Source organism: Coenobita brevimanus, chromosome 65 (genome assembly GCF_032717465.1).
Source record: "Coenobita brevimanus isolate Jiangsu-jjx chromosome 65, ASM3271746v2, whole genome shotgun sequence".
NCBI classification, from domain to species: domain Eukaryota; kingdom Metazoa; phylum Arthropoda; class Malacostraca; order Decapoda; family Coenobitidae; genus Coenobita; species Coenobita brevimanus.
Window position 1 is genome coordinate 33,331,425 of NC_137018.1, and position 26,014 is coordinate 33,357,438.

Below are 26,014 nucleotides of genomic sequence, written 5' to 3' on the forward strand. Positions count from 1 at the left end.
TTCATAGTAGCTTATACAGTAGTTCGAAGTCTCTGAAGTGTAAACAGTGACTTGATCGGAGTTGTATTCTAGCCAGCCTACCACCATGACCAACTGGCATTAACTGAATCTGTTATTCCAATGAAGCTGAAATATATCTTATTCAGAATTCCATATACATGCGACAGACATCTGCAACGCAAGTTAACCCCCTCACGGTTGACACAACTAAAATAAATAAATAAATAAATAAATAAATAAAAATAAGACAATCTAATTCAGCTGAGACTGAATCCAAAGAGCCCGGGATGATTAGTACCGTCACCATTAAAACTCTCGTGATCGGACCTAACACCAGACGATTAGTCGATATTATTCAGTTGATAGTGAGTCATACGAGCCTGAGAGAGTTAAGAAAGGTGTGGCTAGGATCTTTGGTGCGGTCAGGGAACAGCAACTCGGCTCAGAGTGCTCATAGTCTCGGGGAGTCTCCGGCTCGCAGGCTGCTAGAGTGTTCGGCTCTCGCTGGCGGCCGCGGCCTGGCGCAGTGGCGCTGCTGCAAATCAGTATGCCGTGAGTTGTTGAGGAGGAAGGAGTGCGTTACCGTTTTTCTGAAGAAAAAGTTGGTCACTATAATGGATTAGAGCAGCAAAGTGCATGTATGTAAAAGACTGAGTGAAACAACTTTATCGAATACGTACACGATCTGCATTACTGTGTGTAGCAGAAAATAAGCAAGTGGTGGTTCAGGTGTTGCCATATCCTCCTCACCTGACCTTTCAGTCCCAAGCGTCTTGCGAGAATTTTCACCCAGCAAGCAGCTCATTCTCCTCTGCGGGGTCGATGGTGGTTGATAGTGTTATGGAATTATAGTGACTGCGAATGACAGTGGATGTTTAGAAGTGCGTGTAACGGTGTTGTGAGAGCGAGAGTGTTTAGTAAAGATCTTGCCTATCCCAGGTGGGAATTCTCTCAAGGACAGCCAGGGTGGTGACACTCCCTTGCTGTTTCGTGACTACGGAAATTATTTATCCATTAAGAATTTACATACGAAAAGAACCATCGTAGAAAAATCACGAAAATTATATTTCTCATTTTTGTCTAGGCTAATAAAAACGGTTTTCATTAATTAAAAATTCTTTTGCGCAGGTTAAGCCACAGAAGTTTAGGACTTTAGGTACACACGTGACCCAGACGTTCCTATCATTTACTCGTCCCCGTGATAAACTTCCTTGCCAAAATGAAGAAGCCCGAGAAGAACGTGGAGTATGCAGATCCTGCCCATATCTATACCACCAGCTACATTCGTAACTCCAAGGCTATTGGTGTGTTGTGGGGGGTATTCACCATCTGCTTCGCCATTATCAACATCGTCGTCTTCGTCCAGCCCCAGTGGATAGGGGACACACAGGACTCCAAGGGCACGGGTCAGTAATGATACCATTATTTTAACAAAAGTTAGTTACTGGTGAAAATCAAGGAGAGCTCCTTTTCATTATACAATAGTATTTTTTTAAATTTACAATGTATAACCGATCATGAAATGAAAATGTTTAAAGGTTTCAGCGAAATATTAATTTTAATAAACTCATTAGTTTCACACGCCAACCAGACTGACAAAACCTAACCTAAACATGAAAGCAAGTCCAGATTAGGATGTAAGTTTAATTACACTGAAATGCAGCTTCAAAGTTCATCCGATTTAGGGCCATTACCAGGTGGAAGTATGTATGTATTTACTTTTTTTTTTTTTCACATTAACCGAATTAGGGAGTGTGACTTCCAACGCAAATGTTTCGTTTAGTAAGTGTTATGCTAGGTGTTTTGGGGGCGACTCCTCGTCCCTAAAGCACCTGCAATCGAGCCGGGGTCCTCTTTCGAGACCGGAGCCAGAATACACAACGAGAAGAGCAGGACGCAAAAACTCTAGGCAACAACCTTACACGTATATTAACCAAGTCACAACCTTTATACAATACAAATGGGAATTATGGGAAATACAGCAATACACTTTATCACATCATTCACATGGGCTGGACAGACTATGGGGTCCTCTAGTTATAGCGAGTATCATGCAGATTACTGGACGGACACCGTAAGACACAAGACATTAACTTTACGCAGTGGTGGTTGGGCTTGAACATCAGTCTGAATTCTAGTGTCTCATTAGATTTTACACAGTAGTATGGGCACTAATACAACACTGTCTTGCACCTGGGCACAACAGTATTTTGGATTGTTATTTAGGGCACCAGTTGTGCACTGTGTGTAGGTTCTGTAAGCACTATAGTCACTTCTACACTGGGCAGGCCGAGGGGCTCCAGTCGGGCTATGGGGACCCAGCGAGTTCCAGGTGTCAGCCAGGTGTTGGAGGGTTCCCGTCAGGTTTCCCTTCCCTCAAGGGCCACGGGATGACCCTCGGTGATGACGTCGTCTGTTGGGGGCTGTGGTCGGGCATGTTGAGGGACCCTTTACTCCTGGGGCCAGCCAGGGTGGTCTGGTCCTCCGGGCTGGGACCAAACAGATTAAGCAGACGCTGTTGCTTGTGCCTACTCTGAGGAGAGGGTTGCCCGGAGCTGGAGAGGGCACACCCCAGGGGAGTAGGGGTGCCTGGGGGAGTCCGGCGTCTGTGGTCTTCCTTCTGCTGGGCCGCCGTCAGGGTCGGACTGCGGTGTTGCCTCGGGCAGGAGTCTGTCAGGTGGTTGTCTCCCACAGGCACCGGCTGGTTAGCACACACTCCCTGGAGTAGCACAGGGCTGCATCACACTTCCTCCAGGCCGAGGGGATCCTCCCGGAGGCTGCCTTGGGGAAGAAGATCAGGCGGAGGACGGCTAGAGGCCATCCCTTTCCTGATGGCATGGCTGGAGGCAGTCACTGGGGCCCGACTTCTGAGCAGGACCATGGGCGGAGTGCAGGCGGAGGCTGTCACCTGTGTCCTGCAGGAAGAGTGACGTGCAGTTGAGGTGCGGGCGGAGGCCATCACCTGCCTGTTGGTGTGGCTGGAGGCCATCACCGGAGTCGTACTCCCGTCGGCAGCTGCAGAAGGAGAAGGGACATACCCGGTACCTGTCTCCCCACACACGGCTGGAGGCCATCACTGGTTCCTGCAGGAGGGGAGGGGGATGGAGCAGCACCTGAGCGGCTAGAGGCCATCTCGTTTTGGGATTGGCTGGGGCCATCTCCTTTTTGTGAGCAGCTGAGGCAGTCTGTCTCTGTTTGTGAGCAGCTGAAGCCATCTCCTCTTTGTGAGCGGCTGCGGCCATGTCCTTCTTGTGATCGGCTGAGGCCATCTCCATTTTGTGAGCGGCTGAGGTCGTCTCCTCGTGTGTGACTGGAGGCTGTCTCCTTGTGTGCGGCTGGAGGCCGTCACAGGGTTGCTGCCCGGGACTAGATTCTTAGTCCCATCCCAAACCTGTTGAGGGCTGGTCTGGTTGGGAGGTAGTGCTCTCAGACTGAAATCTTCCTGCTGCATCTGTTGTGGGCAATACAGGCATGGGGTAGTAGGGGACACATGTCCACCTGGCCGGGATGATACACGCTCCTTACAAACCCCTCCGTGGTCTCCTTCTGGGGTGGGGGTTGTGACATCTTGGCAGTTGTTTGCCACGGCGGGTATTTCACCACTGTCTTCAGGGGAAAAGTCACATCCCCGTGGCTAGAGGTAGTAGGTGTCGGTAGTGGTGGTGCTGTATGCGGATGTCAGGTGCTGGAGGAGGGTGGCCCAGTGTGAGGTGAGTAGGTTCGGATCCAGGTGAGGGGTATAGGTGACGTAGAGGGTGGAGACTTGATACGCTGTGTGGAGGAGTCTTAGGAGATGGTGGGGTCCACGAACACTTTTCCTCCCGTAGGCTGGGATCCAGGTGGCTCGCCATACTTTCATGACTGGCGGTGACTGCTGTCCGGTGGACCTTAGCTGAATGTTGATCGGTGAGGTGGTGGAGGTTTTATGGGGTCGCCAAGGGTAGGTGTGGTGGTTTTCCCTGGGGATAGGGGTGAGTGGAGTTTTCCACTGGACTTGGTGTATTCTGAGTAGTTATGAGGACGGTGTTGGGGATGTACTGGGTTGGGGTGGTTTGGTCTATGGGTGGGAGTGAGGTAGGGGGAGTAGGGGATGGCATGGTGGAGTATCTTGCTAATGGGTGTGAAAGGTGGCCGGAACGGGTGATGGTAGTTTTTAGTGTGGGTGTGGGTGGTGAGGTGGGAGTGTGGCCTCTTGGTGCGAGGGTCGGATGAGGTGTTCTAGGGCATGGGAAGGATGTCTGTGGGGAGAGGGATGTGCGGCCACATGGTGTTTGGGATGAGTGGGGTTTCTGGATGTTCTGTGACAGGTTGGTGTGGGTGTGGGTGGCAGGTGGTGTCTGAGGTGTATGTGGGTTGGGGTGGTGAGCGAGAAGAGGGTGTGGGGGAGGGTGGTGTGTGGGCTATGGAGGGGGGTGGATATAGGTTTTCTGGGTTGGGTGGGTGGATCTGCGGTGGTGGTGAAGTGGCAGCTGGGGGGGTGTGAGGTGCAGCGGGGGAGTGGGCTGGCAGGGAAGGAGTGGGGGATGAGGGTAAGGAGGAGAAGGGTGTAATGTAGCAATTGTATGAATTGGATGGGGGATTGGGGGTGGCAGGTAGTTTGTGAGGCGGTGCTGGTGACTGGGGGAGCGGGGTTGTGGCATGGGGTGGTGGGTGAGAACAGGCGCACATGGCGGGTGCGATATGTGTGCGGTGTGTTGTGATAGTCTATTATGACTTAGTAGGGGTTGGGGATGCAGGCGATTGTGTATGGGCCCATGAAGCATGGGGAAATCTTACTGGGTGGGGGTAGCTTATCACTACTACTGAGTTGCCCAGTTTGTAAGGGCTGTGTCTGGCTGTAGATCTAGGTTCCTTTGCTGGTGGTGCAACCGCCTCGAGGTGGTGGAGAGGGTCGGATGTGGGGGCATTGTAGGGGGCTGTAGGTGTTGTCGCAGGGGCAGGAGGAGGGGTGCCTCCCCAAAGATTCTTTCGTGGGGTGATATACTGTCATCTCAGGATCCCCTACTGGACAATTTTGACGTGGGCCGGCCAGTCCTTGTTCTTGGTCTCCTCTGTTCGGGCTCTCACCTGGTTCTTGAGGGTGCGGTGGCTCCTCTCGCAGATGCCATTGCCTTGGGGCCAGTATGGGGAGGAGTGTGAAAGGCGGTAGCCAAAGATGGTGGCAAGTTCCTGCCATACGGCACTTGTGAACTCGGTGGCATTGTCTGAGTGCAGGGCCTGTGGAATATGGAAGTAGGGGAAGACATGGCGGAAGAGTGCGTCAGCCACGGCTACAGCGTGGTGTGCTTTGGCTGGACAGGCGATGAGGAATTTTGAGTATCTACAAAAGTGATTATAAACCTGTAGCCGGATTTGGGTGGTAGGGGGCCTACTACATCAACAGATAGTAGTTGCCAGGGTTTATAATCAGAGATGTTCCCTGATGGGCCTGGTGTGGGGGTGGCATCCTTGCCTAGTGCACAGGCTCGGCAGGACTGGGTGACTTGTCTGGCTTGGTTGGAGGGGTTAGGGGTCCAGTATGCATCGTTAAATACCTCTAGCAGTTTCTTGATGCCCAGGTGAATCCCATCACTGGAGTGGAGGTGCATCATGGTGTCTAAGGTGGTGTTGGGATCGAGCACTATGTGTCCTGACTGGGTGAATAGATGGTCGCCCTGCTGGTGGAGCTTTGAGAACAGGTGAGGTGGCAGCCATTGGGGGCATTCTCTACTGTGCCACTGTTGTAGGAGTTCAGATTTGCTGTGGATGGAGCTGATTGGTAGTTGGGATAGGACGTTGACGTTAGTGTGTAGCTTGCCGGGGCGGTAGGAAATCTCGTAGCTAAATTCTTCTAGTGTTTCCGTCCATCTGATGAGTTGGGCGTTGTGTGTGTCAGATTGCCAGCACAGGCAATGATGTGTTCTCACCCTTGCTGTACCTGGGTGAGGAGGGCACCAGTTGCCACGCGGGATACATCTGTGTATAGACAGAAGGGCAGGGTATATTCAGGGAAGGCGATGATTGGGGCAGTGATAAGCTTGTTTTTCAGCTCCTGGAAGGCAGCTTTCCATTCGCCTGTCCAAGTGAAAGACTCACCTTTTTGTTGTCAGTTCATGGAAGGGTTTGGAGATGTCAGCAAACCCTTTGACAAAGCGCCGATAATATGAGGCAAGGCCCAGGAAGGCGTGGACTTGGTGAATGTCTCGTGGCAGTGGGATGTCTGCGATAGCTTGCAGTTTGTCAGGGTCAGGCTAGACGCCGTCCTTCAAGATGATGTGCCCCAGGAAGGCGATGGTTTGGGCTGCGCGGATGCACTTGGAGGGCCTGAGCTTGAGGCCCGCTTGACGGATACACAGAAAAACTTTCCTGAGGTGTTGGAGGTGATTGGCCCATGTTTTGCTGAAATAGTGACGTTGTCCAGGTAGACCAGGCAGATTTCCCAGGTGAGGCTACTCAAGACAGTCCATCAACCTAGAAAAGGTGGCAGGGGCATTGCAGAGTCCGAAGGGCAGAACGCTGAACTCATAATATAATCCATTGCTAGTGGAAAATGCTGTCTTTGCCCTGTCCTCGGAGTGTACAGGGACCTGCCAATATCCTGACGGGAGGTCCAGCTTCGAGAACCAAGGCTCCATGTAGGGAGTCAAGGGAGTTGTCTATTCTGGGGAGGGGCTTGGCGTCCTTGGTGGTCATGTCGTTCAATCGGCAGTAGTCCACGCAGAAACGCATGGTGCCATCTTTCTTTTTGACGAGGACAATGGGGGAGGACCACGGGCTGGTGGAAGGTGACACAACACCGGCATTGAGCATATCCTGGACCTGCCGATCTTCCTCAGCCCGTTGTTTTTTTTTTTTTTTCCGGGATGGTTGGTGAATTGGTGGTCCGGTGGTATGTATTTCGTGTGTCAGATAAGTGGTGTGGCCGATGTCTGTAGGGCCTGATGCAAAGAGGTCTTGGAAGTCCAGGAGAAGGTGGTGGAGGCTATCTGCCTGATGGGGGTAGAGATGATCAGGCAAGAGTGGTAGGACGGTGGGGTGGGGAAGAGGGGAGGGCGGCACAGGGCTTGGCTTCTTCCATCTCTCGTACCACTAATCCCCTGGGTAGCGTGAGGGGGGTGGTGGAGATGTTGGCTATCCTGACTTTGGCGATGTGGGGGGGCGAGGAAGGTGGGGGACAGCAGACAGGCCGAGAGGGTCCCAGGTGGTAGGTCGGGGGAAAACAGGACGGAGGCACCGGTAGGCCTGTTTAGGTGTAGCCAAGCCTCGTGGTGGGGAGGGATTGTTAGGGTGGATGCAATAGTTGCTGGGAAGGTGGGGTGTGGGGACTGGGGGATGAGCTGAGGGGGGGGAAGGTGGGGGGGAGGGGGGATAGGCAAGGGGGGTGGGGGGTCTGCATGTGCACATGGACTGGGGGGAAGTGGGAGGGGAATCTGTGGGATTCTGGAATTGGAGCTGTCACTTGTGGCAGTCAATATTTGCATGTAGCTTCTGCAGGAGGTCCAATCCCAGCTATCTGTCATACGTATGGCAGGTGGAGTCGAACACAATAAATTTGTGCTGGGTGGAGACTCGTTGGTGGGTGTCGGCACGTAGGGCCCGGGTTTCCCCACAGATGGGTAGGGGACCATCCCCTGCGTCCACGAGATGAGCTACCGTAGGAAAAAGCGGGCCAAAACCCGACATATAACAGGAGAAGAAATGACTGTAGAGGAACGATCTGGCTGCTCCCGTGTCGACCAGGAGCCTCGCTTTTACCCCATTCAGTCTCATCTTGTTGTAGACTTGGGGGCGGTATTTCTGAGAGGTGGCCCTCGCCACCATGGGGAGGTGTGGGGGCGGGACTAAAAATCCAGCTGCTGCAGGATTTTATCCTCCTCTGGCTCTAGTTTACCCGGGATCAGTGTCCTCTGTGGGTGTGGCGGCGTCCTTAGGGCCCTCATTGTCAAGGGAAGACACTTTTCCTCGTCCTTGGGTGGCCGGTCTCCATCTGGCAGCCTTTAATTGCTCTCTGATGTCATGGAGTGGATATTGGTGGCTGCAAGTGGTAAATTCCCACGGGTTAATGGAAATTAGGTTCTGGTTCTCCTTGGGGTTGGGACGCTTGTTGGTGGAGTGAGCCCCAGGTAGGCTGGACGATGATGTGGGGTTGTTGTGGGTCGAGGGCGGCCGAGGTTTCTTGGGGAGCTCTGGTCTCTGAGTAGGGAATTTACTGACTACATTGATTTGTTGTGGGGTGGAGCGGGAGGTTAGGAGGAGCTGTATGAGCTGGAGGTCTTGATCTAGGTCTCCTGTAAGGAAGTGTATAGTGAAATGTTCTTTGACCATACTGGGGAGGACCCGTAGTAGTGTGTTGAATGCGTGTTGTTCCCAGGTTAGTACATCTGTTTCCGGGTATGCAGTGGTGATGAGTCACCTGGCCTGGATGAGTGTGTCGTCCAGGTTTTCATCATAAGTTAAACTATCGAGTTGCGAGAGTGCCACAACCCTTCCTAGTGATGGCGTGATGGCCTGTATCACTGTTTTGGTAAGTTTGCCCATGTTAGCTCCGGTACGACTTTGGGTGCGATGCTGGGCGCTGCTTTGCCAGGAGGGGTAGGGTGACTGCGATTTTTTGTTTGTCATCTCAAACCCTATGTCCAGCAGTGGTTTGATTATAGATAGGTATGTGTGTATGTCGTATTGTTCCTGGTCGAACTTGGATAACTGTACATGAGGTTTCATTGCCATTTTGCTATTGTCCCTTTTTGCTCCTCCCTGTATTCTGCCTGGGTCAAGAACCACCGCTGGACACCAGTGTTATGCTAGGTGTTTTAAGGGCGACTTCTCATCCCTAAAGCACCTGCAATCGAGCCGGGGTCCTCTTTCGAGACCGGAGCCAGAATACACAACGAGAAGAGGACACAAAAACTCTAGGCAACAACCTTACACGTATATTAACCAAGTCACAACTTTATACAATACAAATGGGAATTATGGGAATTACACACAATACACTTTATTATCACTTGGGCTGGACAGACTATAGGGTCCTGACTGGTTAGTGAGTATCATGCAGGATACTGGACAGACACTGTACGACACAAGACATTCAGTTTATGCAGTGTTGGTTGGGCTTGAACATCAGTCTGAATTCTAGTGTCTCATTAGATATTACACAGCAGTATGGGCACTAATACAACACTCTTGCGGCACAACAGTATATTGGATTGTTAATTAGGGAACCATTTCTGCACTGTGTGTAGGTTCTGTAAGCATTATAGTCACTTCAACACTGGTCAGTCACTATTATACTGGGCAAGTCGAGGGGCTCCAGTCAGGCTTTGGGGACCGGGTGAGTTCCAGGTGTCGGCCAGGTGTTGGAGGGTTCCCGTCAGGTGTCCCTTCCCTCAAGGGCCACGGGATGACCCTCAATGGTGACGTCGTCTGTTGGGGGCTGTTGTCGGGCGTGATGAGGGACCCTTTACTCGCGGGGCCGGCCAGGGTGGTCTGGTCCTCCAAGCTGGGACCGAACAGACTGAGCAGGAGCTCTTGCCTGCTCCTACTCTGGGGAAAGGGTTGCTTGGAGCTGGAGAGGGCACGCCCCGGGGGAGTAGGGGCGCCTCGGGGAGTTTGGCATCTGCAGTCTACTTTCTGCTAGGCTGCCATCAGGGTTAGGCTGTGGTGTCGCCTTGGACAGGAGTCCATCAGGTGGTTGTCTCCCATGGGCGCTGGCTGGATAGCACACACTCCCAGGGGTAGCACAGGGCTGCACCACACTTCCTCCAGGCCAAGGTGATCCTCCCAGAGGCTCCCTTGGAGAAGAAGAGCAGGGGGAAGGCAGCTAGAGGCTGTCCCTTTCCTGACGGCGCGACTGGAGGCCATTGCCGGGGCCCGACTTCCGAGCAGGACCGCGGGCAGGGTGCGGGAAGAGGCTGTCATCTGACCATGGCCGTGGCTAGAGGCTGTTGCCGGTGCCCTGCAAGGGGAGTGATGTGCAGTCGAGGTGCAGGCGGAGGCCGTCACCTGCCTGTTGGTGCGGCTGAAGTCTGTCACCGGTGTCGTACTCCCGTCGGGAGCTGCAGAAGGATCTGTCTCTCCCCAGACGTGGCTGGAGGCTGTCGCTGGTTCCTGCAGGAGGGGAGGGGGATGGAGCAGCACCCAGGTGGCTAGAGGCTGTCTCTTTTTGGGAGCAGCTGGGACTGTCTCCTTATTGTGAGTGGCTGAGGCTCTCTCTTTCTGTGAGTAGCTGAGGCTGTCTCCTCTTTGTGAGCGGCTGATGCCATCTCTTCTTTGTGAGCAGCTGCAGCCATCTCTTTTTTGTGAGCGGCTGAGGCCGTCTCCTTTTTGAGGGCGGCTGAGGCCATCTCTTTGTGTGTGGCTGGAGGCTGTCACAGTGGTGCTGCCCGAGACTAGATTCTTAGTCCCACCCTGAACCTGTTGAGGGCTAGTCCAGCTGCGAGGTAGTGCCCTCGGACTGAAATCTTCCCCTGGGTCTGTTGCGGGCAATATGGGTGCGGGGCAGTAGGGGACTTATGTCCATCTGACTGGGATGATACGTGCTCCTTTCAAATCCCTCCGTGGTCTCCTTCTGGGGTGGGGGTCGCAACGTCATGGTGGTTGTTTGCCACGGCGGGTATTTCAGTAAGGAAAGGGTGGGGATTCTCCAGTTCCGTAATCGCATATACGTTCAAGTGAGCTAACCAGTTCTGAACAAACCAATCCTAATCAAATTTTAAAGTAATGTAGATACGATAGCAGACGGAGCTGTGAGCAGGAGAATTACTCCTCCCTCATTGTTTACACATTGAGTGACAAGCCAAACGGCTTCCTGTAAGCCAGGAAACAATATACAACACTTGGTGGTAATAATATAACCAGCCCATACGTGTTCACTACCTGTCAGCAGGTGGGTTGGCGAAGGGTTAGTGCCCTACCCCCTAAAACAACTAAATTATAGACAAACGACCACCCCTTACGGGATTATGATGTCTGGCTATAGATAGATAGACATAGAGAAGAACTATGAATTGGTCAGACATAAAAAAAAAAAAAATCGTACCAGACTATGGTCCAGACCTTTGCGTCACTACTTTTCCTTGCCATATTCTGTACTGTACCTTTAAACATCTGTGTAATGGGACCCTTCCTAGATTCAGTTTCAGTTGTGTAGGTGATACTTAGGTAATTCGTGCTAAAGAGGAGTATATCCAGAAAAATTTCATGCTCTGTAGCGTCACACGAAAAACAAAAGATGCCAGGAGTCAGAACATGTATAGCCTATTTACAAATTAACGTACCGGTACGGTACCGATAGCTGACATGTGACAACTTGTGGAATGTTCGGTAAACAGCCAACCTCACTGTTCTAACATTTAGACAAGTATAGACGCCACGAACCAGAGGAAGTAACCATGAGGGACAACGTATATAATTTTGCGCTCATTAAGGAACTAATTTTAACTACAGGGGACGACGTGTCTATTTTAATATGGCTAACTCGAGACTGTTTATTCCGGGTAACACCAGACGGTTTTACTCGGAACCTGCAAAACTCCCGAGGTCCCGGGTCTAAGCGATTCTTCATATGTCGTTTTTAGACAATTTCTGAGGCATCTAATATGAAGAGTAGTGAACCCACACGATAAAATATTGCCAAGCTTTTATCACAGGTCCCTCTGTAAGTTATCGTCAGTTACATTAATTTTCACTGTCCGAACCAAGTTTCCCACAAGGTTAAAATAGAGGGTGAGAGGGATCCAGAAATAGGAATAGGCAAGGCCAGTGAGTGGGGAACTACAAAACAGAGGCCCCAATAAAATGGAACACCTCTAGTACGGTACTCGTACCTTCACTTGACCTGAAAGCAGCCAAGTTTTCAACTTCTAATAGGCCAAGGATCTATATAGTGTACTTTGTAATGCCTGTGGGACATGGGTTGCCTTTGAGCAGAAACTGTACTCCAGCATATTCGCATGTAGAACGTAAATAAGAACTATAATTATAAATCGACTATTATTTATTGAATCTTAGTGAATGTTTGTTGGATACCTTCCCTGTTCGTTAAGCTTGTTACCGTACCGTGCTTTTTATAGTACCTTACATATAAATTAACAGGTTGGCGGTGTTCCTCATTACAAACCAAGATTGTAAAAGGTAAGGACAAAGTGGAACAACATGTCTCTGATGACCTTGTAGGCCTACAGGTGTTTGCAATAACAATACTGACCTCTTTTATTACTGAAACAGTAATAAAGTGAACTCACTGTAATTGATCTTACTACATGCGAAACATCTTGAATTAATGTTTACTCCTGATATGTAGGGAGAAACACTGGTAACCAAGCATTTCTTAAGGTAAAGATGTAGATAGGAGGATCCATCTCGAGCAGTTAATATTCAAACTCCCATGACTCACGTTCAAATGAATAAAATCGTTTGGAATAGATGGGATAGAATGAAATATATCCCGACCATGAGAAGGTTAATGGTACCAGTAATAACACTCATGATATCATGCTGACTGTAATGCTAGGTATTTTAGGTCCGGCTTCCCGTCTCGTAAACGCCTAGTCACTAGTGTGTAATGGGGCTCTCCATCTTGACAGGAGCTTATACAAATAGAAGAGAGGTAGGACACAAAAACTCAAGGCAACAACCTTACACGTGTATTACTAAGTTGGACAGGGGAACGAGTAGATGTCACTGATACAGATACACTGGGCAATTACAACTCTTATGTCTAGATATGGGTTATCAGTATCACGCAGGATACTGCTCGGGTCACAGTGAATAGCACTTGAGGCAGTGTTATTAATTATGGGAAGTCCGGGTTTTCTATATTCGTGGAGTTACTAATGTTATTCCTTGCTGGTAAGTGTTTTATTGGCACTGGGGTCTGAATATGGTCTTAGTATCAGGAGGTATTTTCTGATGGTAGCGAATTCACTCTGATAGACTCGACTCTCACTTGGTGGCCGTATTTGTGGTTACACTGTCACTGTTACTCACTCCACCACTTTGGTATTCGGATTCACTGGATTGTGATCACTAATAATAGTGTAACATTTTCTGGACGTGATCGCCCGAACAATTTAACGCATATGAGTAGCGTTTCATTTTCCTGAACTGATTGACCGAACAATAAGTAACTGGCGTGTTGAGGTGATCGCCCCAACAATCAAGTCTATGTCCCGGTTTGTTTTGAAGTGATGATCCTTACCACCCTTGAGGTGAGAGGATGAGTAATTCACTGGTAATGAGAGTGAACAGACAATCCTACCGAGTTTGTTGACTTGGTTGTGGTCTACGGGTGAGAGCTCTTGCCGCCACCTGCACATATCTATGCATGCGCCTTGCAGGCTTAAACGAGGACGTCAGGTTGTAGACAAAAACTTTTATTGATTTTTTTTTTTTTTTTTAAGATTCTTTGGTTATACTGTACCTTTATTTTCGCTCATGCAATTGCCGAACACTTTGATAACCAAAGTAGAGTGAGTAAGAATTGGAAAAATACGATAAAAGAAAGTTATTTCACATAGCCTAAGTGTCTGCTAGGGAAACATCTTTACCATAAAAAGTGGTTAAGCTCATTATGAGTAGAGCCCAGTGGTGTGAGAGTAGTTCTCTTTCTATATTCATTTTGCTCTTATTTTCTGCCGTGCTTTTCTCATTTTTTTTTTTCATTGGTTTCAGTGGTTCTTATTTATCACCTTTCCCCCCTTTGGTTTTGCCTATTTACCTCCTGTGCTTGCATTTTGTATATCGCTTTTTTTTTTTTTTTTTTTTTTTTATTTATGCTGGTATTCTTCATTTTCGTATTGTGCTATTTATACTGGTCTTATGTAGCTATCATTCCGTTCTTATTTTGTAAGTTTTCTGTAACTGTTTTACGATTGGCTTTGCATTTTATTCTCTTTCGATTGTCCAGTGCATTTTATATTCTCATTTCGTTGTTGCTTATTTTGAATCTCATCCCCTATTATTTGCATTACCTGGGTTTGTTATGAATTATTTTTTAACCTCTTCAGTACAGTGGCGTCTTTTATGTTTTATTCTTACGACTGCTACATGTAACATTATTTATCAAACTGAGGGGAGATCTGCCGTAGTAAAAGGGTTAATGGAGGGTCTTTCAAATCCCTTCGCTACTAGAGATCTTCCTAAGCTACGTAAATTCATATGTTGATATATATATATATAATATATATGTATATATATATATGTGTATATATATATATATATATATATATATATATATATATATATATATATATATTGTAGCGACTGGCGTAGAATATATATATATATATATTGTAGCGACTGGCGTAGACAAGCCATGCTAATTGAAATGATGTTGTTTCGATGGTTTTGTGATTAAGGGAGAATCTGTATACTCACAGATAAAGAAGATTTGTGGAAGAGACCCATTTGGTAGGCCTGTAACTTCAGCTCCAAATATTAATTTGGAACCGGAACCTCGACGGACCACGAATAGGTGAACAAAACACTCTTTCTGGTAGTAAAGTTGAGGCCAAACTATTCCTACATAGACATATATATATATATATATATATATATATATATATATATATATATATATATATATATATATATATATATATATATATATATATATATAGTATTTTTGATAATGAGTGGATGAAGGAAAAACAAAGGAAAAAAAAGTCCATGTGCCTAAAGACATCCTCCATTCTTATAAAATACTTATAACAACTGGGTTTAAAAACGAGAGGATTAATTGTATATGGGAAGCAACTCCCAGGAAGTGAATTCCAGAGAGTAGTAGTGCTGGGGATAAATGAATTTTGATAGGCAGAGGTTCTGCATTGTGGGGGAGAGAGTGAGTTCATGGGCGCTCCTAGCTACCCGAGTATTTCGGGAGAAAATGTGAAGGGGAGGCACAATTGAAGCCAGTTCGTTAGAACACTTACGGTAAAAATATCGATAAAATAGCTCTAAAGAAGCAACATCTCGACGTACTGATAACTGAGGAAGGTCCTGCGTTATGGCAGGATTATTAATTAATCTAATGGCTTTATTTTGAGTTTTGTCCAACTGCCACAATGCAACCGCTCCACATCCACTTCACAGTGATTAACAGTATTCGATCTGAGAACGCACATGAGTTTTGTACATTGTGGCCATCTGCTCGTCAGTGAAGAACTCACAAACGCTGTAAATAAGTCCCAGTTTTTTAGAAGTATCTTTAGCAAGGGATTTAACATAAGCTGTCCAGCTTATGTTGGGGTTTAGAGTAACACCTAGGATATCAATTGTAGTGGATATGGGAATACTGACATCATTTAAAATTATGTGTGAGTCTGGAGGATTCTTTCTATTGGAGAAATTAATGTACCGTATTTAGTTTTCTGAGCATTAAATGAGACCAGATTTTTTTGTCCCCAGTGATTAATTTTAGAAAGGTCCTGGTTCAAAGAAATTGCTGTGTTTATTTGGGAATTTATATCAAATTGTGTAAAGGAGGTACTAAATGTAAAAGAACTATGAAGGGTCAAGTAATCAGCATAATGTATTGGGTTGTGCGTGACAGATAGGAGGTCATTTATATGAATGAGAAAAAGGGTTGGCGCCAAAGCTGATCCCTGAGGTACGCCAGCATTTATGGAATGAAACTGAGAATAAATTCTATCTACCATGACCCGTATTTTTCTACTATGAAGGTAAGAAGAAATTAGAGGAACCAATGATGCAAGGCCATAGTGTGACATCTTAGACAATAAGGCCTGGTGCCATACTCTGTCAAATGCTTTTGAAATATCGAGTGCTACTGTGTGTGTTTCACCATGTTGGTCTATTGTTTTGTTAATCTGATGGGTAAGAAGGCAAAGAATATCTACAGTTGAACGTTCCTGTCTAAATCCATACTGCCGATCATTGATCAATTTATTGATTTCTAGATGCTTGACTGTGTTTGTTAATTAGTGTCTCAAAAACTTTACCGAGAACGGAAGTTATTGAAATTGGTCTATAGTTTGATGGATCAGAAGTTGCTCCCTTTTTAGGAACAGGATGAATATTTGCTTCTTTCCAAGGGGCTGGAAAAATTGAGGTACGGATGCATAAGCGGAAAAATTTTGCTAATACAGGAGCCAACACTGAGGAGCAATTTTTAAGTACTATTGAAGGAATTTCATCTGGACCAGTGGCTTTGTCTGCTGATAGATTCTGTAATACAGCTTGTATGTGTCTGGTGTGAATCATGAAAGGAGGTATTTGAGGGGAATCAAAATCAAGTACGGGAATATTATGATTTTCTGAATTTAGGGTTGAGTTTGTTGAAAAAATGTCAACAAGAAGGTTGGCTTTTCCACTTGGGTCACTAACTAGATTTCTATTGGGGGACTGTAGCGGAGGAATGGAAGAGGTGGTAGTGGTTAGTTTTAAATGAATTAAGGGTTGACCAGAATATTTTGTTATCATTTGGATAGTTTAGTAGTTTGTTAGTTTGTGTATGTAGAAAGTTTGATTTAGAAAGATTGATAATAGTTGGTTCCTGATATTTTTATAACAGTTAAAGGCTTCTTTGGTTTTGGTCCTTGTCTAAGTGTTATAGGCTATTGGTTTATGTTCTGTTACTGTAGCACAATTGTGATCAAACCATTTAGGAGAATTACATCTTTTTCTGTACTTATGATGGGGAATGAATGTTTCCATGCCGACTTTAATGAAATCCTGTATGTGGCCCAATGTGGAATTTGCATCATGGGAGAAAAAGGAGGTCCAAGGAACATCCATGAGAAAATTTTGAAGTCCCTCCTAACCTGCCCTGTCGTAGTGCCATGTAGTCATCACGACAGGTTCAGAGCAGGAGGGTGTGGTAGGTGTGAAACTGGTGGCTTGAATCAGACAATGATCCGAGGATCCGAGTGGGGACTTCACTTCGGCATTATAATTATCTGAATTGGTTGTTAGAAACAAGTCCAATAGGTGGGGATTTTGATCAGGGTTGTCTGGTACACGGGTGGGTTGACTGACTAACTGGGTGAGATTAAATGAGTTTGCAAATAGCTCACATTCAAGACCAGAGTCATCAGTTCTGGCTGAATAAGTGAGTCATTCGATATTATGGACATTAAAATCACCCAACGTTGGGTCTGGTTAGTACTTGGATGGGTGACCGCCTGGGAACACCAGATACTGTTGGCATCCCTACGTGTCAAGTGGGGTTGGTGGAGGATTAGTGCCCCTCCCTGTAAAACAATTAACTCTAAGCCCTTGGCCACCCCGTTTGGGATACATGGCGTCTGGCAATGGATGGATAGATGGAAAATCACCCAGAATAGTAATTTCTGATGCAGTATTAATGTTGAGGACACTTAGTTGTGAAAACAGAGTTAAATAAACTCGGCTCTGAAGGGGCGCTAGGGGAACGATAAACACAACAGAAATACTTAATTTTACCAAAAGAATTTTATTTGTATATGGAATAGTCGAAAAAAGGACAATTAAATTTAGTAATCTCCTCCAGGGCAATTTCTGATTTAGCAAGGCAACATACGCCTCCTTTGAGTCTGAAATTTTGAATCAAGATATATCTAGGAAAATTAAATCTAGCTAAATCAGAGGTGGTACTCGTGGCTCTGTCAGAAATAGCAGATCAGGGGATTCAAACTGGAGGAAATTTTGACCAGAGTTGATGTTGGAGTGAAGTCCCTTAATATTGCAAAAGAAAATTTTACTGCACTGAACAGCAGATTCAGGGCGCCGCAACACTGGAGGTGGCACAGTCACTTGATGACGACCGGGAGGGCCCTGTGCCGACAAACCAGCCCTGCCGGTGGCGGCCACCCAAGAATTACCGCACTGATTCCCAGTATAGCAGCAGCCATGGTTCTTTTTATGGGGGGGAGAACAGGGATATATATATATATATATATATATATATATATATATATATATATATATATATATATATATATATATATATATATATATTTGATAACGAATGGAGGAAGGAAAAACAAAGGAAAAAAAAAGGAAAAAATATATATATGTATACGAGTATATATCATAGGCGGATCTAGACAGCAATTCTGGGGGAACCAAGCAAGAAAGGGGCGCCATAGACGGCTATTCCGGGGGTGCCAAGCAAGAAAGGGGCACCATGGACGGCTGTCCCGGGGGGGGGGGGACAAGCAAGAAAGGGGCGCCATTGACGGCTATTCTGGGGGGGCCAAGCAAGAAAGAGGCGCCATAGACGGTTATTCGGGGGGGTGGGGCAAGAAAGGGGCGCCATAGACGGTTATTCGGGGGGGTGGGGTAAGAAAGGGGCGCCATAGACGGTTATTCCGGGGAGGCCAAGCAAGAACGGGGCGCCATAGACGGCTATTCGGGGGGGTGGCAAACAAGAAACGGGCGCCATAGACGGCTGTTCCAGGGGGGTGCCAAGCAAGAAAGGGGTGCCATAGACGGCTGTTCTGGGGGGGGGGGAGCAAGAAAGGGGCGCCCGCTAGTACCCAGCTTATTTAAATTTTCACTACTTATTACGTATATATCTAATTCTTGTGAGTAACTTTTCGAAGGTTAGGCGAGACATACAGTGAACGTTTTCAATAGGAAAACGTTACTAACGTCCCCATTCCCACACACACACACACAAACACATGGATGAAAAGATACGTTTTGTGTGTGGCATCCATATGTCTGGGTGAGGGTGAGGTGCCTGACGCTTCTTCTTGCCTATGGCCCTAGGGGTTGAAAGGAACAAGAGGCGCAGCAATCAACTGGAAGGAATTACAAAAAGGCGCCAACATACCTCCTGGGGGGGGGGCATGGCCCCAAAGGCCCCCCAAATCGGCCAATGGTGTGTATATATATATATATATATATATATATATATATATATATATATATGTATATAATATATATATATATATATATATATATATATATATATATATATATATATATATATATATATATATATATATATATTGTTACGGAACAGAGAAAGATAATGTACACTTTAAGTGAGAATACGAAGAGTCACTACTGTCCCGTAAAGTTCCAGGTTCAAAACAAAAGAGTTAGGTAAAATTACAAGTTAAAGTTTAATGCTTAAACTAACAACAAAACATTCAGGACTCATAAGGATAATGTAATGGCAAATAAACAGGTTAAATATATGGTTAACTGCAATAGCCTCTATTAACACGAAATTAGCAAGAGTAAATTTATCTAAGTCAGCCCTGATAAAATGAGATACCAGATAATACTCAGTGAATGCCAGATAAATAATTACAGATACAAATTATTATCAAAAATGACTGACATAAAGAACCCCACACGAATTACAAAAACTTCACTAGGCCTACAAATTAAACTTATGCTATACAGTACAAGAAAAAATGCAACAACAGTTATACTCAAATTACACACAGCTGCTAGATGGTTGGAGATTTCTTGAGCACTCACAATAATAATATCTGTACAGGGGAGGACAGAGATGTGAACAAAATGAGGAGCAGATCTAAGTGGCAATGATGCAGAGATTGAGCTCATTATATAGGGGCCGGCAGAGCTTGACACAACTTGCAATAAGGACGCGCAAATGAAGCCATGGGGACAAAGAGCTGAAAATCCCGCAAAGTATAACAGAGAGAATGACTTACTCTACTATAACGGTAGAAGGGGGGGACTGAGGCAGAACACGCTCGTGATCAAACATGCAGCAACTGTGCGTTAAAATTACACAAAGGATGATGAAATCATAGGCTATGTAACACCTCCCCACAAAGAAAAAAGAAATTTACAAAGGAAATTTCTTATTACTCTAAAACAATCTGTACATGGCATTACAGAACATGCAAATGTCTTTCCTAATGTTACAAAAAATGAGATCTCCCTAGCACGTTCAGTCATAAGTACTTGCCAGTATCCCTTTAACAAATCAAACTTACTTATGTACCTAGCCTTTCCGATCTTGTCTATGCAATCTTCCACGCGAGGGAGAGGGTAAGTGTCTGTTTTGGTTATCTGATTAACACGTCTGTAGTCAATGCAAAGCCGCTGTGACCCACCTGGCTTAGGGACCAGAGTGACAGGAGAACTCCACTCGCACTGACAGGGCTCAATCATCTTGTGGTCCAACAGGTAGCCAAGCTCCTTCTCGATGAGAGGAACTTTCACTGGGTTCACACGGTAAGGAGGCAATTTAATTGGCTTTGCGTCTCCAACATCGACATCATGCATCAACACAGTGGTTCTTCCTGGAGTGGCACGGAACACTTGCGGTTACTCCTGCAGTAATGCCAAAAACTCCTGCCTTTCCTTGGGTGGTAGATGAGAAAGCTTAGTCTGGAGATCATTCATGATATCAGGATTCTTCCCCAAACTATCACTCAGGCACATACTGCATGGGAGAGATTCACTTGCAGACTCGGGTGGAACAGCTACAGTGCAGACTGGATTATTTTCGTCCCGCTTGTGATATAACTTTAGCATGTTGATGTGACATAGTTGCTTGCTCTTTCTACGATCTGGTGTGGCGATGACATAGCTGACATCACTGAGTTTCTTCTCCACGAAATAAGGACCACTAAACTTGGCTTGAAGAGGTTGCCCATGGACTGGTAGCAGAATCAAAACCTGATCTCCTGGCTGAAAGTGGCATAACCTGGACTTCTTATCATACCAAGTCTTCATCTTCTCCTGAGCAGCTCCTAAATTCTCTCTCGCCAGCTGTAAAGCAGTGGACAGCCGTTCTTTGAAATTCATCACATACTCCAGCAGGTTGACGTCATCTTCCTCCGACAGCCAGCATTCCTTGAGTAGCTTAAGGGGTCCTCTTACTTCATGGCCAAACAGTAGTTCAATAGGTGAGAAGCCCAGTGATTCATTTGGAGATTCTCTTGCAGCAAACACAACGAATGGAAGACCTTTATCCCAGTCTTTCTGATGTTCCAAACAGTATTTCTTGAGCATCGATTTGAGTGTTTGATGATATCTCTCCAACGCTCCTTGGGTCTGGGGATGGTAAGCTGAAGACGTGATCTGGGTGATGCCCAACTCTTTCAGAGACTGTTTGAAAACGTTTGACATGAAATTACTTCCCCGGTCTAACTGTACCTCCTTGGGCAGACCAAACTTTGTGAAGAACCCTAGCATTTCCTTAACCACGTTCTTTGCTGAGATATTTCTAAGTGGAATGGCTTCAGGATAACGAGTAGCCATATCAATCATGGTCAACACATAAGAAAATCCTGAAGAAGTCTTAGGAAGAGGGCCCACAATATCCACCAACACACGGGTGAAAGGCGCCTCAAAAGGAGGAATGGGAACTAGAGGTGCAACCTTTTCGGTCTGATTACACTTCCCCACAACTTGACAGGTGTGACAAGACTTACAATACCAGGAAACATCAATGAAGATACCTGGCCAGTAGAAGTGTTTCAAAATGCGTGCCACAGTCTTCCTCACTCCAAGGTGTCCTGCCAAACTGGAATCATGAGCCACTCTAATGATATCCTGCCTACAAACACGAGGGATGACAACTTGATGTACAACCTCCCATTCACAGTCGGCTGATGCTGTTGGGGGTCTCCACTTCCTCATAAGTACTCCTGACTTTACATAATAACAAGTAGAAGCACCAGCTGACTCTTCCTCACTGCAAGCAGAGTTAGCTAGACCTTTCAACTCAGGGTCAGCAACCTGCAACTCAACCAACTCTTGACGAGACAAATTATCAACACTACGGGGTACTGCCTCATCTGGTGAGTGGTCCAAATTAGCAAGAAAAGTGTCAGCTAGGATAACATCATCATCATCATTATCCTCTAAATCACCAGTAACTTTAGACTTAGCCCTAGTGACAGCACATGCAGGGAACACATCAGGGACATCACAATCCTGGGACGCAGCCACTGGCTCACTAGACAACTGAGGAGCTGGACACACTTGACTTCCACCAATATCATTTCCAAGTAAGAAAGTTACACCTGACATTGGGAGTGTCTCAACCAACCCAACCATAACAGAACCATTAACAAAACCAGACTCTAAATTCACTCTGCACAGAGGAACAGAGAAGTAATTATTCCCTACACCTTGTAAGATTACAGTTTCATCAGAGGAATTAACATTAGGGCCTAGAACACTGGTCAGCATAAGGGATTGGCAAGCACCTGTATCACGATATATTTTAACTGATTTCCTGTCATTACTGTCCAGAGGACTGACAAAACCTTCAGACAGGAAATTAGCACATGAACTCTTGAGAGTGTCACCCACGTTACTGCTCAAAAGAGGAGCTCCATCATGAGAATTTAAGTTACCCCTCAAAGCAGGTTCAGTTAACTCAGTTAAAGAATTCTGGGAACTCTCAAGAGTGGACACTAGACCAATTGACTGAATATTTAAAGACTCCTTTTTGTTCACATCACGCCTTCTCCTGAAACATCTCTCCGTAGTATGACCAAGCTTACTACAATAAGTACATTTACTTTTCTGAAATCTAGAGGTGAAGCTGGTATTTACTTCCTGAGAAACATCATCCTTATTCTCTTTCCTGTTACCTGTACTCTGAGTAGAGGCAACGTACTTACTCTCAGCTTTCCCTTTTTCTCTAGAATATCTCTTGTGAGTGAGAACATACTCATCAGCTAAAACTGCAGCATCAGACAAATTATCTATTCTTTTCTCATCAAGATATAGGCTTACATCTTTACTAATACACCTTTTGAAATCCTCCAGCAAAATCATCTGCTTAAATTTACCAAAATCAGAATCCACATTCTTAGAATTTAACCACTGCTCTAACAGATCTTCTTTGATTTTTGCATACTCAACATGGGATTGCTTATCTTGCTTATAAGTTGTCCTAAATTTTACTCTATAAGCTTCAGGAACAAGCTCATAGGCCTTAAGAATCAAGCTCTTAACTACATCATAATTATCAGACTGATCCTGAGGCAAAGATGCATAAGTTACTTGAGCTTTACCGGTGAGAACAGTTTGAAGGATTACTGGCCAATACTTTTTAGGCCAATTAAAACCTGTAGCTACCCTCTCAAACAACTGAAAATACTTTGTTAAATCAGATTCATTAAAAGGAGGGACAAGTTTAACATTTTTAGCCACATCAAAATCATCAGAGCTAGATGATCCAGTTCCACCTTGTTTCATGCGATACTCATGGTCTGCCTGAATCCTAGCAAGTTCAACTTGTGCCTCAACCTCCCTAGCACGGGCCTCCTGCAGGGCTAGCTGTAACTTAGCTAATTCAATCTGCGTTTGCTCATTTGGAGGAGTTACATTAAGCAAGCTTTCATTAATCATGTCAACAATTTGATCTTTAGAATGATGAGAGCGAACAACAATTCCCAATTGTTGAGCGACAAGCTTAAGTTCATTCTTTGTTCTGTTTTCTATATCACACACTGTTTGCACATTTGACAAAAAATCTTTGGCTTCATCAAGTGTAGAAATAGTAGCCATCATGAATATATCACAGTCACAAAATATCAAACAATATCCTTATGATAATATCCTGAATATCCTGATATGAGGTCGCCAAATTTATGTTACGGAACAGAGAAAGATAATGTACACTTTAAGTGAGAATACGAAGAGTCACTACTGTCCCGTAAAGTTCCAGGTTCAAAACAAAAGAGTTAGGTAAAATTACAAGTTAAAGTTTAATGCTTAAACTAACAACAAAACATTCAGGACTCATAAGGATAATGTAATGGCAAATAAACAGGTTAAATATATGGTTAACTGCAATAGCCTCTATTAACACGAAATTAGCAAGAGTAAATTTATCTAAGTCAGCCCTGATAAAATGAGATACCAGATAATACTCAGTGAATGCCAGATAAATAATTACAGATACAAACTATTATCAAAAATGACTGACATAAAGAACCCCACACGAATTACAAAAACTTCACTAGGCCTACAAATTAAACTTATGCTATACAGTACAAGAAAAAATGCAACAACAGTTATACTCAAATTACACACAGCTGCTAGATGGTTGGAGATTTCTTGAGCACTCACAATAATAATATCTGTACAGGGGAGGACAGAGATGTGAACAAAATGAGGAGCAGATCTAAGTGGCAATGATGCAGAGATTGAGCTCATTATATAGGGGCCGGCAGAGCTTGACACAACTTGCAATAAGGACGCGCAAATGAAGCCATGGGGACAAAGAGCTGAAAATCCCGCAAAGTATAACAGAGAGAACGACTTACTCTACTATAACGGTAGAAGGGGGGGACTGAGGCAGAACACGCTCGTGATCAAACATGCAGCAACTGTGCGTTAAAATTACACAAAGGATGATGAAATCATAGGCTATGTAACAATATATATATGTATATACCCCCTGGGGGTAGGGGGGTTTTCAAGAATACTCCCCCAGTATCCCTGCTTGTCATAAAAGGCGACTAAAAGGGTTGGCGGAGGGTTAGTGCCCCTCCCCGGAAAACAACTAACTAAAAAAACAAACAATAAGCCTCGGACAAGGACTGACCAAACGATGACGACCAAGGACCGGACAAAGGACATTGTAATTGGAACCTGGAATGTAAGGGGAGCGAATGATGAGGTGAAAGAGAGAGAGATTGTCCAGGTGCTTGAGGATGCGAAAGTGGATGTATGTGGAATAACTGAAACAAAATGGAGAGGAGAAAGTGTGAGAGAATGGGAGTATGGATGGGGTATATGTGCAGGAGTAGGTGAGAATGAGAGGGCAAAGGAAGGAGTATGTATAGTTGTGAGTAAAAGATGGAAGAGGAGCATAAGACAGTATAGATCAGTTGGGTCAAGGATTGTGTGGGTAAAGTTGAAAGTTGGAATACAAATGTGGGCGATTGTGTGTGTGTATGCGCCAACGCAAGATCGTGCTAGAAGAGTGAGAGAAGATTTCTGGACAAATGTAGAAGTGTGCATGGAAAAGTTTGGAAGGAATGAGAGAGTGTTTTTGATTGGTGATATGAATGGTAAAGTTGGGAATGTGAAGGTGGATGGAATAGTTGGTGAGTGGGGTGTGCCTGCTGAGATAGATGAGAATGGGAGTGCGTTAGTGGACATTTGTGCTGGGAGGGGGTTGGTGATAGCCAATACCCTCTTCAGGCATAAAATGATTCACAGGTATACATGGCGAGTGATGAGAAGGGTGGGTGGTGAACTGAATGAAATGAAGGCAATGATTGATTATGTGTGTGTGGATGAAAGGATGCGAAGATGTGTAATGGATGCAAGAGTGTATAGAGGTTGGGGGAGTGGACTTTCTGACCACTACTTGGTGATGGCCAGAATTAAAGTACAAGAAAGTTGGAGGAATAGAAGAAGGGAAAGACGAGAGGAAGGAGTAGTTGCAAGGAGAGTGGAAAGGCTACAGGAGGATGAGAAAAAGGCAGAGTATAAGAGAGAAGTGGAGGAACGATTGGGCAAATATGAATTGGAGCAGATGGGAGACGTGGAAGGTGTGTGTAGAATATTTACAGAAGAAATATGTGCAGCATGTGATGTGGTGTGTGGAAGGAAGAGAAGACGGAGGGGGGTGCAAGGAACAGCGTGGTGGACTGAAGAGGTGAAACAGGCTGTGGCACAAAAGAAGAAAGCATACAATGAATGGATGAGAAATAGGGGCGTGGAAGAGGTTGAGAGGCGGAAGAGAGAGTTATATGTAGAAAGGAAGAGAGAGGTGAAAAGATTAGTAAGAGAGAGTACGAAGAGAGTGGATGAGGAATTTGGAAGAAATTTGAGTGTAGGCTAAAGTGGAGGGACTGTAAGAAAATGTTCTGGAGAGAGGTGAAAAGAGTAAGACAGGGTGGAAGTGAAGTTAGCAGGGGAGTGAAAGATGAAAATGGTAGATTACTAGTGGAGAAGGGAGAAAAAGTGAGCAGATGGAGAGAACACTTTAAGGAATTGTTGAACGTAGAGGATGGAAGTAATGCGAGTATAAGTGGCTGGGGAATGGCTGGGAGAAGGAGGGAGGTGAGAAGACAGGAAGAAATCAGTAGGATAGAAGTTGTGGAAGCAATGAAGAAAGTTAAATCGGGGA

At 45.5% G+C, this 26,014-nt stretch overlaps 1 protein-coding gene across 1 annotated transcript in view; it reads left to right on the forward strand.

Moving 5' to 3' along the window:
* Positions 1-1,185: 1,185 nt before the first annotated feature.
* LOC145405104 (LHFPL tetraspan subfamily member 3 protein-like) overlaps positions 1,186-26,014 on the forward strand; it is a 119,101-nt gene continuing 94,272 nt past the window's right edge. Inside the window, exon 1 of the mRNA XM_080276620.1 lies at positions 1,186-1,406. Coding sequence (XP_080132746.1) covers positions 1,220-1,406 — 187 coding nt within the window. The 5' untranslated portion in view covers positions 1,186-1,219. The remainder of the gene's footprint in view (positions 1,407-26,014) is intronic.